General features: G+C 29.1%; 1 protein-coding gene across 1 annotated transcript in view; it reads right to left on the bottom strand.

Annotated features, from left to right (window-relative positions):
* Nucleotides 1-20,953, bottom strand: part of LOC129987645 (transient receptor potential cation channel trpm-like) — a 247,814-nt gene that overhangs the window by 48,429 nt on the left and 178,432 nt on the right. Inside the window, exons 8-10 of the mRNA XM_056095604.1 lie at nt 9,988-10,122; nt 4,541-4,591; nt 2,736-2,876 (exon numbers count right to left, since the gene is read on the bottom strand). Of these exons, the coding sequence (XP_055951579.1) occupies nt 2,736-2,876; nt 4,541-4,591; nt 9,988-10,122 (327 nt within the window). The remainder of the gene's footprint in view (nt 1-2,735; nt 2,877-4,540; nt 4,592-9,987; nt 10,123-20,953) is intronic.

Below are 20,953 nucleotides of genomic sequence, written 5' to 3'. Positions count from 1 at the left end.
TAATGACAAGAGTGTTAGTACTAAATATAACCAGCTAATTTTATTAGCCGCTTAATCACTTTTATTATTTATTATTAACAATAATCGATTAATCACACGTTGAATGTAACATAAATGTATTTTAACTGGTACTCGCGCAGCAATTTTTAAGAAATTAATTCCATTAAATTCATATTTTTTCATTCTTATCAAACAACAAAATAGAATTTCAAATAGATCCATAATTTATAGATGCATTAATAGTTTTGTTGTCAGAAAAAAAATCACACTTCAAAAATTCACATCACAAAAATTCACAATCAATATTGATGGTTATCAAACTGATTGTCAAACAGTAAAATATAAAACTGAAACTTAATAAATTATGCTGTTTTGAAGTATTACATTATATACGTTATTTACATATGATGCGCTGCTATTAAATAATAAACTATTATTTAATAACATGCAGAAGTTTAAATGGTAATAATAGAATTTAGTTATAGTTAATAATAGTATAGTTAATAATAGTATTTATTAATGATAGTTATTTAATAGTAACTCTAAATAATATTTAGTAATGTGGCTATATTATGTGTCCCATCCTCTATTATGTATTGAGGGACCAATATTATCACCCAAATTCTACCCAATATCATCACTTTGTATAGCTCTAATTTCAGTTAAAAGTGATTTGTTCAAATATACAGAATCGCAAAAGATACTAAGTATTAGGAAAATGACGAAGTTAAAGCTTGGGAAATCTTCGAAGCAATTTATCCGCCTGTTGCAAAAAGTGTACAGAGAAAAAAGTTTGTTTCTAACGCTTGGCTGACTAAGTTCACAAATTAGAGAAATTGAGGTAAATGATTAGTTACCTGGAGGAAAAACATCAACCAACTGTATTACATGCCTTTACTACATAGACGCCAAAAGCCATGGTGAAAATGATTTGGTTTTGGAAAAATAAATCATGGCTTTTTCCGAAAGACAATGTCTTGGCAGATAATTCAGTGACTGATATTTTTCTACTTCTTCTTATTCCCCATGGTCAAGGAATAGCTAAAACGTACCCAATTTCAGACTGTGGCGTAGTTGATGAAGGTGTTAATGAAGGTTGAAAACAGGACGACTTCTCTTCCTAGCTAAACAAATTTGACAATTTTTTTAACAGGGGAATTTTACTAATTGATTTGTTACCTGAAGATCAAACAATTAACCACTTATATTACACAAGTATTCTTACTACATACACAGGGTCTGTTACATCATGTATAACAAAAACTGTAGTGCAATATGGAAAAATTTTGTAAAGAGAAAGTCAGCCAAGAGATATACCCTGATACAAGCAGGTGCTCGAAATAGCAAATAAAAAGATTTAGGTAGCAAAAGATTTATTTTTCATCCAAAAATATGGTTCACTAAATATTACGAACCAGAATCCAACTTTAACTTGAGAATGGCGACAAGTATTGCTTTAAACTTTATGTCTATATACAGTAAAGTGACTATGCGCTACATTGTACCTGGTACCTGGCAGAAAATAACGAAATGAACGTTCTTGCATTAGAAAAAGTATAAAATAAGGGACAATTTTCAGTTGTCAAAGCTGCAGAAATTACCGATTCAGTATTAGAAAATACTTAGTGCACATAAATACTAAGAATGGAAAGCTTAAACTGTTCATTGCTTTTCATAATTTTCGTAATTGTGATTTTACAAGACATAGATAAAATGTTGTTTTTCGAACAGAAATACTTTTTCCTGCCGGAATAACTTAAATTGCAGGTTTCTAACAACAACGCGGGCCGGCTATGATGTATAATTTTTATTTTTGAAGGCGTTCCAATTGAATATGGTAAAAAGTTTAAGACGTGAAACTTAAATTCCATTGCAGACGATAGAGAGCAGTTTGAACATTCAAAGTATAGGTACCTTGTGATAACTAGTTGGTTTCTTTTGTTGTTTTTTACGTTTTATAATGTCACAATTTTGAAAATCGTGCCAAACAAACGCTCCTTTTACAGGTTATTCTCCTAGAATTATTGATTTCAAAGGCGTTTTCTTTGTATGAATTCAAAGACGTTCTACAATTTGGTAATTGAATTTCTTTCCGTATCTTGTACAGTATTTGAGATAAAAACAATAACGCCAGTGTTTGTCGCCAGGTAACCAATTTCACAGTGTAGAACAAAGCCACTTTATTATACGTTGATAGCAAGTGTTTTGCCATAGTTGTCGCCGTTTTCAAATTAATGAAGATAGAAGGAAAGTGAACACTCTGTATATATGAATGGGTACGGAGAAAATGATGTACCATTTAGAAAAACAAATCATGGCTTCTTCATTCAGAAAATGCTTCAGTGTACAATTCAGTGATTGAGCCTGTGTTTCTTTTTTATTCTCTTTGGTCAAGAAAGTTCTAGAAAGTATTAGATTTGTCATCGTTATTGAACTATAGCTAAAGCAAATGAGGCGATGTTGCAAATTTATAGCATAACTTTAAACAATGAAAAATATTCTATATCTATATGATATAGAATTCAAGGTGAGGTGTATACCGAAAATGATAATATCAAAATTGCTTAAACTAAATTATAATTGCTTAAATTATTTAAACTAAACAAAATATAAAGAATGAATTTTGTAATTTTCTAACTACACTTTTAATATATATAGCAACATGATATTTTCAAAAGAGATTAATCCACTTTCAGCCTGCAACTGATAAAAACTTTTGAACTTACGGCACTGACAGCAATGATTTTCCTCATCACGTTATTGTACAGGTGTCTGAATTTTCTCCTGCAGTATGAGGACCTGTAAGCTCCTCCCATCAGCTTCTCGATAATGAGCCCGATGTCGTACAGGGTGTATCGATAAAGCCTGGGGATGTTCTGTGGAAGAAAGAAATTGAACATGGATCAAAATGGCACTGGATATGTTAAACTCATTTCATAGTTATAATAAATAACATAAGTAGAGATTCCAAAGTTTAGTTTGGTTTAGTTTAGTTCAGTTATGTTAAAGTCTCGTTTGAAGCAACACTAGGGCTATTTTGGGACCGACCTCGTCATTTTGAACCTCGGTCAGATGACGAGGACGACACCTGAGCTGGCACCCTCCTCTCCACACCACACCAGTGGGAGGACATTTGGTCAGTTTGGATTTAACGTGCAGCAGACCCCCTTACACGACGGTTCTTCGGTGGAATCGGGTCTCGAACCTGAAACCCTCCGGTTCCGAAGCCGAGACTTTACCACCAGGCCACCGCGGCCATAGAGATTCCAAAAGCAAAGTTTGAATAAAATTTACAATTTTTTTTACCTAATTTGCTTTTTTTAAAGTAGTTTGATTTGTTTGTGTATGAATTATAGGAATATACTATTAAATGAGTGAGATCTCACTCTTTAAGAAGATTTGTCTGCTTATGTCTATGTATTTATTTGTCTATAATGCGATCACCTAGCAAATAGTTTTATCATTACGATTAACGCATCTGTTATAAAAATGCTAAATATCTACTTTTTTCTTTTAAAATAAGATATATGAAAAGAAAAAGTTCTGTAAAGATGAAAAAAAAAATGAGTCTCAACAGAATTACAGATGAATCTTTTCAGTTTTAAATACCCAGTCTAAAAAAATCAATTAAACAATTATATTTGTTTGCCTATGAATACGATAACTCAAAAAAAAAAAAAAGATGGATTTGGTAAGTAGTTTTTGCACCAAACTATAGATATGTGCTAGATTTTGTATCATGTCCTTTTGCCGATATAGACACAATCATTTTTGTTCCTAAGTGATAATGGTGAGGTATAGAAGAAAGTCTAAAAAACACTTCCCAGTTTTTAAAAATATAATATTTAAGATGAAACCTATAATCTTATAAGATAATCGTAAACATATATGAAAAGTAATTTATATTGACGTTTTTATATGAAATCTCTCTTAGATTGATTCACAGTTATTTTTGACAAAGGCTATAAATGATAGTATAGAAGGTAAACGAAAACGAAAACCTCAAGTCAGTTTTTCAATTTCTTAAGAATAATTTGCAAGATAAACCCCCCCACATTTATAAGATAGCCGCAAGAAAAAAACAATACAATAAAAATAATTTTTTATATTAATAATTTTATAGCGGTTGAATGGATCCTATAAGATATAGAGGTGAATAAATATATCACCTTAATTCTACACATTTTAATTTTAAATTTCTGAGTATTTAATAATTTAAGTAATTTATTTTTTTATTATCAATATAATTTGACGCTTTTAATAGTAAAATTTAAATTAAGTAAATTTTATTCTAAAGTATCTTAAAAGTGTAACAACAATAAGAAAGAATGTTTAAAAATAGCAGTATAAAAATCTAACTTCAAAGTTAATTATTTAAAGTTTAATTTTTTATGTTTCTTATTTTTATTTAAATCGATTTCGCAATTGAAATTGAAAAATAAGAACTGGTTTAGGGTTAATGTTAAACTATTTCGAACATAGTATTATACAATATGTTATTAATTTAATTAATCGAATGATTAACAATCTTGATACATACCTTTCGAACATCTCTTACTAAATACTGCAGCGTATTATTTGGGCCAGTACGCTGAAAGAAAAAAAATATTTATATAACACGTACTGCAATTAAAAAAATCTTCCTTTTTATAAACCGAAATATTATGTAAATTTAATAATATCTCAAACTGACAGCGCATAGAATGCTGATCAAATCAATATTGTTGTACTAGATAGCATATTCTGCTGCACAATATTGTGCAATAGTACATTATATCATTCAATATTCATAAATAATGTACAATATTGCGAATATTGTTTAGTATCACGTAATACTGTACAATACAAGTGTGCTACTTGAGGCGTATTTGTGAAAGAGGCCTATAAACTTTAACCCCTTTCGTTTTAAATACAGAGCTTCATTATACAGAGTACAGATTAATGCCACAGACTAAGTTAAAGTTAATCTTCTTGTGTTTATTGAACATCCTGGAATAATATTGTTCTTTTATTCTGCATTTCTTCTTCTTTTTATAACAATAAAGAAGGAGAAATGCAGAATAAAAAGTCCTGTTTTATTAAAATTATTTATTGTAATCAGTGGTCCAGCATATGATTATAAGTATTTGACAAAGGAGTCTGTAATATTTATCGATTCTTGGAAAATATAATAAGAAAAATTCACTGAAGTAATTGATTATTCTTATGAAACCTTATATCATTCATTACATCAGAAAAAAATTAACGGTTGTAGTGAGAACACTTGCAAATACGAGGGAGAGTCAAAAAGTAAAAGGATATTTAAGAAAAGGGCGCATTTATTCTAGCGATAGAAAACAGAAACAAGCATTATTTTTCTACATAATCACCCTGGACGTAAACGAAACTTTCCCAAAGTTTTACTTATTTTTAAAAAATTAAAATGTATAAATAATCTCGCACCTGTATCAAAAAGAAAAGGGAAAAAAACCTTCGCTAAATAAAAACATACATGCTACCAGTAAACTTTGATATACTGCATTCTTCAGAGTGCAGAGATATTTTGAGTGGAAATATGAAAATATTAATATTTCAGACATTTTATAGGTTTTACAGTTCCAAACGACAAACCGGCAAAGTAAGAAATACATCGCCATTCTGTTTCAAATATCGCGCAGCAGGGAACGTGACGTTTGAAGCACCCTTCAGGTGCAGAAAATATCTGAATCTAAATTTTTCTCCCATTTAGAAAAAAAAAAGTTTTTTTTTAAATAAAAGCATTATCATTGCCTTCTTTCCATACTTTGCCTAATACCATTTGCCCTTCATTAGGATGCTTAGAAATTATCGCAAATGCCAAGAGAAAGTATTTAACATATTTAAATTATTCCTATATTTTATATTCTGACATAAAAGCCTAGAAATCAAATAGAATATCAGCATTTTATATGTGGTGGGTAACATATAAATGCTGAAAAACAAGAGCTGAAGGTGATTTTGAATATCGAATTTATATATTCTTATTTCACACAGCTACTGTAGCGAAAAAAAGATGGAGCTAGCAGCAATTTTTATATATTTATTAAATTTTATAATATTATATCTTTTAGGGAATTAAATATTTAGCAGAAGAAAGTTATTTTTTAAATAAAAGTTTAGTAATTTTTTATATTTTAACCCTTTTTTTTAAATATTTAACAAAGTGAAAGTTGGAAGCAGAAAGAGGGCCAAATAATTTTTTTACTTTATTATGAATTAATTTTTACTCTCAAAACACAAACAGCTTTTCCAAATAACTTAAGTTTATTAGAATTCAATTACGAAAGCAAAAGATTTTATTAAAAATTTTCAAACAATGCATGTTGATTTTACTAAGGCAAACGATGTTGTTTATTTTTAACCATATGAGTTGAAAATAAAATTTATATTATTATTTTGATAAAAATATTCTGTATTCTTTGTTGTTATATTTCGTTATTTTTTCTTTTATTTTTACAACAAATATTTATTTATGAAGGCCGTTTTAGCTTTCGTCTAATAGTAGTTTTGATGAAATTAACCCTTATGTTCATTTTGTATAGTATACCATACATACAACTTTATAAAAATATACTACCACTATGAAATATACATTATATATATATACATTATATATATATACATACATATGTTTATTATAAAATACACATGCCTAAATGTTTGTTCTTACACATTTTTATATATACATACCTATATACATTTTTTTTTTTTTTTTGCTTTTGTTCAAAAAAGCAATCTTGCCACGATAAGGGTTAAAATATTTTCTCAGTCATGGGAAGAAGACGAAAGTAGTGTAAAGAAGAGCGATGTAAGGTTCTTTGTTTCAAATAAGTGGTTTATTTTCCAGAGAAAAACGATTAAGACTTTCAAAAAGTGTTATGAATAACTTCTTGAAAAATCTTGACCTCTATGCTATATATAAACGATCTGGTAAAATACCGTGTGTTATATTTAGTATCTCAATCACACCTAATAAACACCTATCTCAAATTAAAATGCAATTGAAACCATCTTGTTCGAATAGAACTGTGATCAATGTAATTTTAAAATCTTCGCAGGTAAAATATACCAAAATAAGAAAACAGCCCTCATTAACAAACCTATGAATGATAAATCGTGTAGAATGGGCAAAACATCCTATTGTCCTTGGAAATAAATGGAATGACGGTAATTTCTCAGATGAAAAGTAATTTAATTTGAATTGATCCGATGACTCCTGATATTATTCGCATGATTTACGTCGTGAAAGAAGAACGTTTTCTAAATACCAAGTAGGCGGTGGCTGTGTTATGATTTGGTGAGGAACAACCATCATGGAACAACTCCTCTTTTTGAAACCAAAATCTGACTCTGAAGGATATCTAGACATGATTGTTGACAAATTATTGCCAGAAACTCCTCTCATTGTAAACGGACATTATATTTTCCCACAAGATAATGACTCTATCCATGTATCATCATCTACAAAGTCTTGGCTGCAAGCAAATGAAGTAGAATATTCGGACTGGTCATCAAAAAGCCCCGAATTGAATCCTAAGATAAATTTGTGGGTCCACGAATTTTCAATCACATAAATTTGTGTGTATTGATTCTTGATATTTATACATATGGGAAAAGTGATATTTAGGCAGGTGTTATGGCAATAAATATGTGATCGAAATTTTGTGGAAAAATATCAAAAGACCTTTTAGAAAGACTTGTGGAATCTATGATTCATTGGTAGATACAAAAAATATAGTAGATACTTTATCATTGTCGTGACTTATGGCCTTTTATTAAGCCCGCTGACAGTTAGTTATCTGTCAGCGATTTAAGCCGAGTGAGCGTCTCTTATTTTTTCAGTAGCACCAACTAGGGCCAAGAGTACAACTTAGCTACGTCATGCGTCACATTCGCTTGCACAACCCCTTTTTACACGGGGGAGGGGGTACATTCACACAGATAGAACACAGAGGATGAACAACCATACCCGAACCGGGACTCGAACCTGGGATGCCCAGATCACGCGGAAGACGCGCTATCCCTATGCCAGGTCACCGGCATTTGATCGCACAATAATTCTGAATAATTAACTGTTTTGTGAACCAAATTTATAATTGTCATTATTTTATTTTTACAATTTTCATTCTGTGTAAAAGTTAAACATGAGTAAAACTGTAATAAATAAAATGGAATATTCATTTATTACAGTATAGAAATAAAAAAAAAATTGTTAATTTTTTTATTTACCCCTTTACAGAAGCCAAAGCGTTTTCATACAATTGTCCACCTTATTTAATGAAACTTTGTAACTGGAAGTGTATACATAGGTATAATATTTAAGAAGCAAATTCTTGCTCCAGTTATTTGGGACATTAATTAGACAAGACGTTACTGAACTGGACGTTATTGAAAAATTAAGATCATATTATAATTTTATGTATTTATAGTAAAATATTGTAAATTATACCTACTTTTCTACGGAGGAATGAATTAAATCCAATCCGCTGCATAAAAGACTAATTGTGCCGAAATAAAACCAGATGTTATACAATATTCTTGTCTTCTCAACATTGTAAGCTTTGCCGTTATTGAACAATTTCGTTCAATATTAGCAACATAAAAATAATTTACGATGTCTTACTTTTTCCTAGATTACTGCTATTATCACTTTCTTAAAACTGCAGCGATAGCACTTTTTAGTCATGTTTTGAAAAAAAAAAAAAAAAAAAAACCGGTTATCACTCAAAATGTTTATTTTTGAGATAGATGCGTACAACTGCAGGCAATTACTTCCCTTTTATTGCTCAAAGTATATTCCTTGCTCAGTTTTTTTCAATATATTATCATAAGACAAAGAAAAAAACATTGCAAATAATTAATGCATTTTATATCTATGTTATTTATTAATGAGATAAAGTATCTAATTTGTTACAAAAATGAATTATAATCAAATTTGTATAATGTTTATTACTCTGAATATTAATATTTTTTTTCAATTATAGCTTGAGACTTCTTTGTAGAAATCGGGAATAAATATCTAAAATACTTAATCTGCACAATCTAAAAATTGAAACAAATACTTTTTATAACATCATATGTAAGAAATGCATACGGAATACAGTTTCTGTGCTGTAATTACTGCAAAGGTATTATATATCATATATATATTTGCATATTATATATATTTAAAACTCACCAAAGCGTTAAAAACACTATTTAAAATAAAACTTCATTTACATTTCAAAAACTTCAGATTAACAGATATAAAAAATAACTTTATAACATCATATGTGAGCAGTACATGCGAAATACAGTTACTGGATTGTAATTACTGTAAGGGTATCATATCACACACACACACGCACGCACACGCACGCGCGCACGCACGCACGCACGCACGCACACACACACACACACACACACACACACACACACACACACACACACACACACACACACACACACACACACATTTAAAAAAGATTAACAGATATTAAAAGTTCAGTTAGACTAGCTCTAATGAATGCTGTCACATTCCAATTACAATACCGGATTCCAAATTAAAATTTCATTTCTCTTAAGAATTAATATTTATAGCTGTCTACTGAAGTCTTATTTCCAGTCTGGGTAGGCCTAAATTCCCTCTTTAAACAAGAAAAGTTGATTCCATTCAGACACATGAGGTTAATAATGCGCAGTTGAATAATTACTTAATTACGCACTAAGTGCCTAAATGACAAATTCTTAAACAGTATTCAAGAGCCTCTACATAATACCGTCTCAAGAGATGTTTGCAATTAAATTTAGAAGAAAGGGAGAAATTTAGCTATTATGCTATGATATTATCTGTTCTTAAGAATTTCATCCGCGACGGCTTTTGAATCAAGAAGTTTATAGAAGAAAATAAACTTTTACTCAGTCTTTTGAAACGACAAAGTGTGTCATGTTTATAGTTATTTATAACACAGGGCGTTGTCGTATACTTACGCTGTTGTAGAGGTCTTCAAGCCTTGGTATGGAGAGAAATTTATGCATGCTGACGCCATTTTCTAGCATCAGTTTGACAAAATCTACACTGTCCATTACCAAAGCGTCCATCATGGCTTGTTCCAGAGCTCCGGGCTGTCAAGAAAGAAAATGTGTTATTCGGTTTGATTTAAGAGGGTAGAAAAGCCTCAAAATAAAAGCCATATCATGCATTTGTTCATTTATCATTTTCTAAAGAGTTAAATTGCATATAAGTATAGCTTTATGGTTGAAATTATGAATTAATAATTTCATATTATACTTAATATGAAATTATTTTTTTAACGGAAAACTTTTGATTTATGGACTTTAAATAGAATGCACTGAAAGGCATAGAATCTTTTTAAAATTAATTCTGAAATAGAACTAGTGTAGAACAGCGAGAAAGTGTTTTTTTTATGTTTTGTTTTGTTATTGTGGAATTAGTTAGGTTCTTTATACTATTCTGAAGCGCAGTAATTTAAAATGGGAATGGAGAGAGGACATAAAACCAGTATAAAGGTTGTAATTTGCTTATATGTTTTAGTAATATATGAGGTTTTCGAAGTTTTCAGTTAAAACACAAATTAGCCGCCTTCGGCGATCAGTTCACTTTCCTTATTAATAGTTTTAATTAGTCATGTCAACAATCGTATCACAACAAAAGAATGTTTTATTTTAAATCATACTTACACATTAAATATCAAGAATTCTGATAAGCTATATACGTTTTTAAAATGGTGAAATCAAATGGCGAATTAAACTGGCGAAATCGGGGTAGTTGATGAGATTGGGTCACTGTCAAAATTTCGTTTTACCATGTCTTTCGAAGTTGAGAAAAACTGGGATAGGATTTTAATTAAAAAAATAATACTATAATTGATTTTTTTGGTTAAAAAATAAACACTGGCATCCTTTTACTAAATTTTTGTAAATATATTATTATGAAATGTAATAATTTCAACGTAATAATTATTTAAAATAAATGCAGCTATCAGTTTAGTTGCTCTAAAATATTTATGACTGTTACCCATTAAATGTCAAGAAACAGTGACAATTCCGATTTTGAGGGAGCATAGTTGAAAAAAACAATATATATGAACAACTTAGTTGAACAATATAATATATTGAACAAAACAATATATATATAATATAAACAATAATACTTAAATCAATAGTATCCTAAAAAAATGACATAATGATGGTTGTTAATCACAATAAGGCTTTTTTTTCATAACTTTGCAGTATAGTGAAAAACATCGAATATATTTTTAGAAAATTTATTAATTGATGAATTTAATCAAATTATTGATACAGATCTATATATAAACTTGGTATGTACTCATTTATCAAATTTTGTTCATCCATTTTTTCCATTCTTAAATTATTTTATTTTCCGAAGATTTTTCAGAAAGAGGTGAATACTGTCATCGGCGTTAAAGTTTTTAGAGTCAGAAATACAATTCTTGAAGGGTCAAAGAAGACAAAATCTTACTATGAACTTTAGTGCAGCGTCTTCCCATCCTCGTACTCTAGGCCATTTCCTGGTAATGGATATATGATAAATAAAATTCAATTAAATGTACTCCTTTTCAAATTTTTAACAAAATAGTTAAATCAAATTGATTTTTCTCAATTATTTATAATTAAAAATATTGAGAAAATAGAAATAATTTGCCCTCTCCGCATTAGTCTATATTTGGTTTGGAGTTTAGACCACAAGAAAAAAAAACCATATTCATTAACAAATAAAAATAGCCATAGAGAAAATATGTTAATAAGCATGACTGTCTTATCTAATCAAATTCAGTAATTCGTTTGATTCAAGACCACGGAAAGATTGCACTGCTAATAAGCATGGCTATTGTCACAATAAAACATTTAAACTTGAGTCATATTTTAAGTTTAGATCAATATAAAATACCTCCATACCCATTAGCTAATAGAAAATGACTACAGAGAAAATATGTTAATAAGTATGACTGTTTTATCAATTCAAATTCAGTAATTCAGTTGATTCATGACCACGGAAAGATTGGTCTGCTAATAGTCATGGCGATTGTCCTCATCAAGCATTCCAACTTGTGACAGCGGTAAGTTTAGATGACAATAAAAACCATACCTTTAGCCAATAGAAAAATAGTTATAGAGGATATATGTTAATAAGTATGACTGTCTTATCAATTTAAATTCAATAATTCAAATGATTCAAGACCACGGAAAGATTAGAATGCTAATAGTCATGCGATTATCATCATAAAACATTCAAACTTGCGATAGGCAGTAAGTTTAAAAGTCCATACCCACTAATAAATAGAAAATAGCTATAGAGAAAATTTGTTAATAAATATGACTGTCTTATCAATTCAAATTCAGTAATTCAATTGATTCAAAAACACGAAAAGATTGAAATGCAAGTAATCATGGTAAATGTCATAGTAAAACATTCCAACTTGTGACAGCCGGCGAGTTTATGTCTTAAAATATTGAAACATTCCGAAATTGAATTTTGACACTACGATGGACATGAGTTGGAATTGACGTGGATAAAAAAGTTGCGCTATTCCTATCTACTTCCGAAAATTTAGTGCCTTGTCCAGAAGAAAGTGGTTACGTGACGAAAAAGAGTTGTGATTTTTGAATTCCCATCACTTACGTGCAAGTGGAGATTTATATATATATCGCGCATGTCATAACTTCGTGCGGCGATTTTGGAAGATGAACGAATCATAAAACACTTTTTTTTTCAATTCCAGCAATGAATAAAAAATGTATAATGTAGTTGCTACTATATCTTTGGAATTTAAAACTGATTTAATATTATAATCGGTGTTTATTTAATATGTAACGCCTTGTTTTATATTTTGTTTGAAGCAGAATGCAGGTTTGACAAGCAGTGAAGAGACTTTGTATTTTTAATTTCGCTTTATTCTGATCTGGGGGACATGCATGATTTATTTGCAAGAAGGCGTAGCAGAAGCGGCACAAAAGCAGAAGTAAGAAAAAGAAGGGCCGAAACAAAAGATTACTAGTCTTATATAACATGGGATTTCCGGCCACATGTCAATTCATACACGTAATGACCTTTGTCAAGGGCAACGAAGGGATCACTTTCATTTGATACGTAGAAGTGATTGCGCAGTAATTTTTATACAGCTTCAGTTGAATTAATTAAACAGAAAGTGGAATTGTATCAGGAAATAAGAGAATGAAATTACTATGGGCTAAATTAAGATAAAATTTTAGAAATTAATTTGGTTTAAATTACGAGTTTAATATATATATATATATATATATATATATATATATATATATATATATATATATATATATATATATATATATATATATATATATATAATATTAAATTATGAAGTCATGAATAAAAGGCACAAAAAATCGAAAAAAAAATCGTATGTATTGTATCGCTTGTATTAAATCGTAACAAATCGAGGCATTAAAATCATTAATATAAGCAAATTATACCACCATAAATATAATAAAGAAAACAATTTCTAAGATACATTAAAAATTTAAATTGCATTATAACTGAGATTAAAAATCTAAATAAAGTATTTCTATCATCAAATGGTATTTTTAAATTTTTTTCTCTTCATATATGAGATAAAAAATTGATTTTCTACTGTTTAATTTTTTCTCCTTAATAATTACATTCTGGTATGTAAAGTATACAAAAAGAAGAAAAATTGTAATCATCAAAAAATTCGAACTCGAGATTTTATCAAATTTCCAAGTTCCAAATCTCACTGAGACCGAAAGGCGCCATTTTGTATTGATGTTCTCCTGTATGCCAGCATGATAACTCACATGACGAATTTCTCATGACACAAACGAATTTCTCATGACGGATATAATTGGTATATAGTTTTTACGCAAAAAATTTGAACGAAACCCCTTCAGGAGATGCCAGTCTGTCCGGCTGTCTGAGTACAAGGGAACATGATAACTGGAAAAGTTCTATATAAATAAAATTCGGTACACAGGGTTAGACTCTTATTAAATTTTGAAACAAATTTCTCAAAGTGTTAACTGTCAGTCATTTGATATTCTCACATTGGCAAAAACATAATAACTAAAAAATGCAACAACTTAAACAAATTAAATTTGGTATATGATATTGTGACCACAGTTGTAGTTCTATGTAAAGTTTTGGTTCCAATAGGAAAAATGCTTCCAAAATTCATGTCGCTTTTCTGATACTTATATATTAAGGTATCCGACTACGTTAAAAATACTGGTTTTCGACAACATTGACGAATTCTTCTTTCATTATTATTTCTTGTAGTTCAGGCTTTCCTCTTTCCAAAATAGTATTTTCTAGGAAAAGAAAGGTCTGATCTATCATCCAGGATAATTTTAAACAATTTTTTAGCTAAAATGTTTCTTTAACTTCAATTTTCTTAAACTTTAATTTTTATAAAAAATTATCCACCGTTAACATGATATCTCAAAAACTAATAGAGGTATTTACATAAAAATTTCAGCGTGTGTTTTAAATACTATGGGCATTGAAATGAACCAAAAGTTTTATTGTTGGTGAAATACTTTTTCATTTATAGGTGTTTTTAGAAAAATTAAGTTGTAAATTTATGGAAAAAATGTATATATACGTACATTTTTACCCATAATTTCTTTGCATCTCAAAATGTTTCTTACATTTTTGTTCATTTCATATTCATCATTATATTCTATAACTTGTGTACAAAGAAAAATAGGATTGCTGCATTACAATTTTGAGTAGAGTGTTAACCGTTTAGGTTAAATTTCATTCAAATTTACTACAAATTTTCCTATTTCTCAAAAAATATTATATTTCCAAATAATTTTTTTTGTATATATAGTGTTTATAATTGACAATACATCTAAAAACCATAAATAATTTTTAAAAAATCCAATTTTTCAAAAATATTGCTTCTAACGTAGTCGGCTACCTTAAACGCACTCCAGGTATTAATTGCCAAAGATTGCGTTCGCTAACAAGATAACAGGATCTTTCATAATTATTGCTCCAGTGGCATACAATTAATAATACATTAAAACAAGTATTAGAGACTATGCGAGAAAGTTTCGAAATAGTTTATTTTTGCTATTATTACTTTTCACTTTTGAAAATATTTCACAACTAAATACAGAAAAATAGTAAAGCGAAATGTTTTCAAGAGCAAAAGTATTAAATACTGGGAAATCGAAGAAATCTCTTTATACTAACGACGTATTTAAATATCCTTTTTCTTACTTAGCTAATAATTATGCCTTTTTACCTTAGTATAAAGAATTGCTCATTTAATATTTTAAATCGAAAAGTAATTTTTGAATTTTTTTTTTCACTCACATCGGTTAAAGACTTCAATTAGCTATTTTAAGTAATTTTATGATCAGTTCTTCTAAAAATACTACCAGATGGTGCTTTTGTTTAATTAAAACTAAATAAAATCAAAAAATCAGTTTAGATTAAAACTTTTTTTTAAATTAAAATATTACACTATCATTGTAAGCACGCAGTTGTAGAGTCCCTGAATTAAGAAATGTGTTAAAAATTGATTTCAACATTTCAATTTTATATGTATGAAATTTGAAATAAGAAAAACCCCAAACCAAATAAAAGCGCATAAAGAACTTTGTGACAGCATAATGTGCTATTATTAAATACGGTACAGAAAGGCATACCGAATAACAAAAAAGCCGGATAGACCAGTTCCATGAATTCATTTCTTTGTCCTCCTATCCCAGAAGGCAAAGTTTTTATACCAAAACGCACTGTTATAAAACATATGTTCACATTGAGATAAATGGTGAGTACCCTTCTTATTGAGTACTAAGCCCACCATTTATCTCAATGTAAAGGCAGCTGCTGCCCGGTGAATCATAGAAGCAGCTGCCGATAACATATCGAGTTAAAATAGAAGGCCCTGTACTGGTAGTTTATATATGTTTATATACTGCACTGGACGTTTCAAGGATTTGTTAGAGAAAAATAAGTTAAAGGATTATTCACTGTTCACATTTTAACATTAATTCTGTAATGCCCAACCAAAATGTAGGAAACATAAACAAAACAATAACATAAATCGTAGGCCTAATTCTTGAGAAACCTGGTTCCAACTGATTTTATTTTTCATTGATAAATGCCTACACAGATATAAAAAAGTAACCCTAAGAAAAGAGTCAAAACTTAGTTTTTAGATTTCGAAAAAGTCCTTAATAGATTATTTAATAGATGCCTTGCTTTCCTCATTTAATTACGATATCAACTAAGCCGGATAGTCTCGAACCGGATACTCGGGAGTGTACTGTAATTAAAAGTGCATTATTAAAACATAAATATCACTTAAATGCAAGAGAAAAAGTTTAATAGGGAATATTTCACCCAAATATTGAACACATCGCATTCTCCTGTCAGTAATAATCCAACTTCCAAAGCGAGATATGGTTTCTGTATATTAAAAATTAACGCATAATTTAAAAGTACATTTATCATCAGAATTACGCAGTGGTTATTTAAAATGTAGGTAGATTGTAATTGCAGCACGTTTGAGTGAACAGTTTGCAGAATGCTCCTGCTCTCAGATCCACGAGACAAATAAATTATTAACCATTTTAAATACGAGAGATCATTAGCAGCTAACAACCTGTTGGTTTCATTATAAATATGTTACGGCAACGCTTTCCAATCCTCGCAGAGTTAGAATTAATTTTTAAATTATAAGTTGTTCCTGCATTCATAAATGAATGTGCGAAGTCCCATTAGAGCATGAGGTAAAATGAAACACGACCACAAAACATTTTGAAAATTTCTGTTGCGTAACATATTAGAGCTAAACCTTTTAAGAAACATCTATTTTGATTTATAGTACGTAAATTTAGGTATCGGCGCATGTTTCGGCTAGAGATTATTTGTGGATTTTATTCAGATTTGTTATAGTTAGGTATACCTAAAAATAATACAGCCACTCTTATTTGAAACTAATATTTTGTTTTTTATGCTAATTTTAGAAATATGAAGTGCATGTAGTTATTAGTGCTGTTTGTCTTCTTAAATTCTAAAGAGTTCTTTTTTTTCAATTTTGATTTTAATTTTCAAAACTAAAATTTCTCAGATTTTTTTTTCGAAAGTAAAATTGTCAATGCGTGTAATTCTATTTTTCTGTAACACTGTTTCTTCTGAGTTTAGTTTAACATGCCCCCCACCCCCACCCAGAAAACTAATGATAAACGAGCGCAATTTCATTTTTTTTTTATGAAGAACGATTATTAATTTCTATTTGAAACAATAATTTAAATTAATTAAAAAAAAGGCTTTACAAGATATCAAAAATTTAAAGGTGGAATTTGAAAAGAAGATGAGATAGGACAGAATTAGGATTTAAAATCTTAAATTTCGAAAGAATGCCATTCAGGTATTAAAGCAACAATTGGCCTTCATTTTCTATTGCTAAGCTCATAAAATCTTTGATAATTAGTACAAAAGCCATAAGCTTTTTAGAAAATTTATCACATATTATTTTGAAGAGTATTAAAAATTCAATTTAGCAGAAATACATTTCTTGAGTTCTATATCTATATGATAAATTTATTAGAAACCAAATAGGAATAACCTCTTCTTATATAAGCATATCCAGAAACTGTGATGTTGATGATGATGTCGTGTCCGTGTTACCACGGAAAGGGGGTGCAGTAGCTTCTGAGAGTAAAGACCTCTGAGCACCCGAGGGCAGAAGTCTGACTTCTAGCTCATATGAAGATGAAACTCACACATTCGTTTGCTCAACCCCTTTTTACAGGAGGGGGGCACATTCACACACCTCACGGATAGAACACAGATGAAGAACAACCATGCCCGAACCGGGATTCGAACCCGGGACGCCCAGATCACGGGGAAGATGCGCTACCCCAATGCCAGGACGCCAGCTCCAGAAACTGTCTTTGCACTAATTCAGCTCGAAGAGATATTATAACGTATTCTTTAGCCTTCTTTGTAAAGTAGTGATATCTTTTTGGGAAAAAGTTCAATCTAACGCTCTTGCTGTAAAACGAGCATAAAAGTAGCACTGAAATTATGACCTCAAATATCTCTTTTAATTTGCAAATAGAATGCGATGTTATATGAACTATCATTGAATAGATTTTATGTTAAATAATTTAAAGTTTATTTTAAAAACAAAATCAACGCTTATTTATTCGAATCGGTTTTGAGTTCCCGTTTATTAGAAATGCGGATTTTAATATTTAAAATGCAATTTTTTTTTGAAGAAAGTGTATACAAAAATATTTTCAGCATTGAAATTGTTTAAATAGAAATCAATCAATTAATTAATTCAATAAAATAAAATTTATTTGAAAATCTATCTGATTCATTAGCAGTGTATTGAGAATTGATTATTGTTTGAGATTGTGGTGACGCTTTATAAGCTAGATAACAGCTACGAGACATGAGAAATTTCTTTTGTCTTGTGGTCATGTTACTCGGCTACGAACCCGGTGATGTAGGAACAGGTTGTGAGTAACGCAACTCATCATCGCAAGTTATGGTGGTTCACACGTAACTAAATATTATAAATAATTATTAATGTTTTGTATTTGTTTAGTTGTTATAATTGTTCATGTTTGTTTTTGAAGTAATTGCAGCAAAAATATTTTATATATTATTTTGTGTTAAATGAAACTATTTTTCTGCTGTTGCATCTGGCAACGAGGATTATGTTTTTAAAAAAATAAATAGAACGAGTGAGATGCTCGCCGTTACTTGGATTTGACGTAGTTTGTGTTTTGATTTTAATTTCTTTAAAACACTTTCAATCGTTGGTCGTAATATCCTAAAATAAGAAATGTTTATTTTATGTATCGAGCGTTTACAATCTGCACTTTAAAACGCTGAATCATACGCCGATAAGATATTCTGTTTGTTAAGAATTAAAGTAACTTGGATTTTGGTTAATCAAAAAAATTTTGCAGAAAATTACACTAGTCTTCGTTTTAATGTTTATGTATTAGTATCTCAAATTATTATAAATTCTCAAAGTAATAATAATATTAACGACGAATAAATTTATTCTATTACCTTTAACATGATTTATGATCAACGAGTGTAAACTTATTATGTTTTTGTTTAAGAAAAGAATTGATTAACTGTATCGCACATTTACTTCCCTCTGCTTCAAATAATGTAAAAATACGCAACTGGGAAAACAGGAATGTTTAATTTTTTGTCAACAAACTGTTGAGTTAAAAAGACACTGAATGTTTAAAACTTTAGAATATACTACTTCCAAAATACAACTTATAAAATAAAATACATAATTAATTTTTAAGATAAAAATTAATATTCATTTTATATGTTTGTTTGGAAGACGCTAATTTGAAAACGTTACAGATATTTATTTTAAGTGGATGCTATTTTGTAGACACTATCATCCAAATAATGAGCATATCATGGGCACATGATAAGAATGTGATATATATTCATGAATTTGAAACAAAACATGATTTTGATTGTATAGACAAATCAGCTAGAGAAAAATTTGTATTATATTTGAAAATTCATGAAATGATGAAACTCACGATATGATTGGACAAATACTCAGAATGAATTGTTAAATGATTCAATTTAATTGAAAAATAATAAAACCTCACCCATTTTAAGTTTAAATGAATAAATTAAGATTAAATTATCCTATAAGTTATAAATGAAATGTAAAATAAAATTTTAATAGTTAAATCAAAATGCATTTTTTGCAAGCTTTTTATAATAAATGACATTAATAACACTAGCTGCTATTCTTTAGAAATGATTTTAATTAATTGAAGACTTTTATTCAAGATTAAAAAATATTAAATTCAGTTATCATTTCAAATATCATGAATTTATTATCGTTTTCATTTTCTAGCAGGAATTGAGGAATATGATGCGACTTAATTTATTTCAAAAAAGTTATCCATTATATAGAAAGGCTGTATAATTGAAAATTCCATTGCCATACTGATAAGCAAAATATATATCTCATACGTAAGTAGTTTCACAAAAAACAAGAACAATTCTTTCAATTCAATGATTAAAAAATGAAATATTAATGTTGATTTCGCTTAACAATTCGACAAAGACAATGAAATATTTTTTAAATGAATACAAGACATTATAGAATCGAATAACAAAAGAAAAATTAAATAACTAGATGATATTTACATTATACAAATGAATAAGTAATTCAATTTAAGACGAGATGTTTCTGCTTTTGAAACGCTTTTATTTAATTAAAAAGATGGAATATTGAATTTGATTTTCCAATGGTTTCCTTGGGAACTAGGCGTTCGAAATTTGTACACTTCTATATTATCAATCAAAACATACTATATTAATATTTTTCGTATCTTAATTATCAAACAATCATTAATTGAATGAGATGTTGTTTCTCTTTTACTGGCGACATCTGGTAGTAATGGTAAGAAGCAATAGATAGCAAGATTAAAATAATAGAAATTAATTCTAAAAAATCTGCTTTTTTTTCGCGCTTTTTAAAGTTTATTTCATAAAACTATTTTTTAAGACTTATCAATCTTTTATTATTTTTTTTTTAAATTTAAATTAATTTTGGCGGTACAAAAGAATTCAAAACACCTATCTTTAAATTAAAATGATCTTGTATGCTCCAGCATTATAAAAAGAATGCAACTTTCTATGGGTGTCAAAGATGTTTATTTTGAACAAGATATTAGGCGCTTTAATTAATGTATTATCTGGTCATTTTTCCGTTAAGCCGTTTTCTCAATGACACTTTTTCGTTATGCCAGTTGTAGAAAAATTTAATTTTTTCCCTCCTACAGAAGCCAAAGTATTTTCATATACTTGAGTACCTTATTTGATGAAACTTTGCAATTGTATATAGTTTTTTTTCTTAATTGCATATCTTTGAAGCAAACGCTGGAAAAGAAC

This window comes from Argiope bruennichi, chromosome 10 (assembly GCF_947563725.1).
Source record: "Argiope bruennichi chromosome 10, qqArgBrue1.1, whole genome shotgun sequence".
Lineage (NCBI taxonomy): Eukaryota > Metazoa > Arthropoda > Arachnida > Araneae > Araneidae > Argiope > Argiope bruennichi.
Note: the sequence above shows the minus strand (reverse complement) of the source record. Positions and strands in the feature narration are given on the sequence as shown.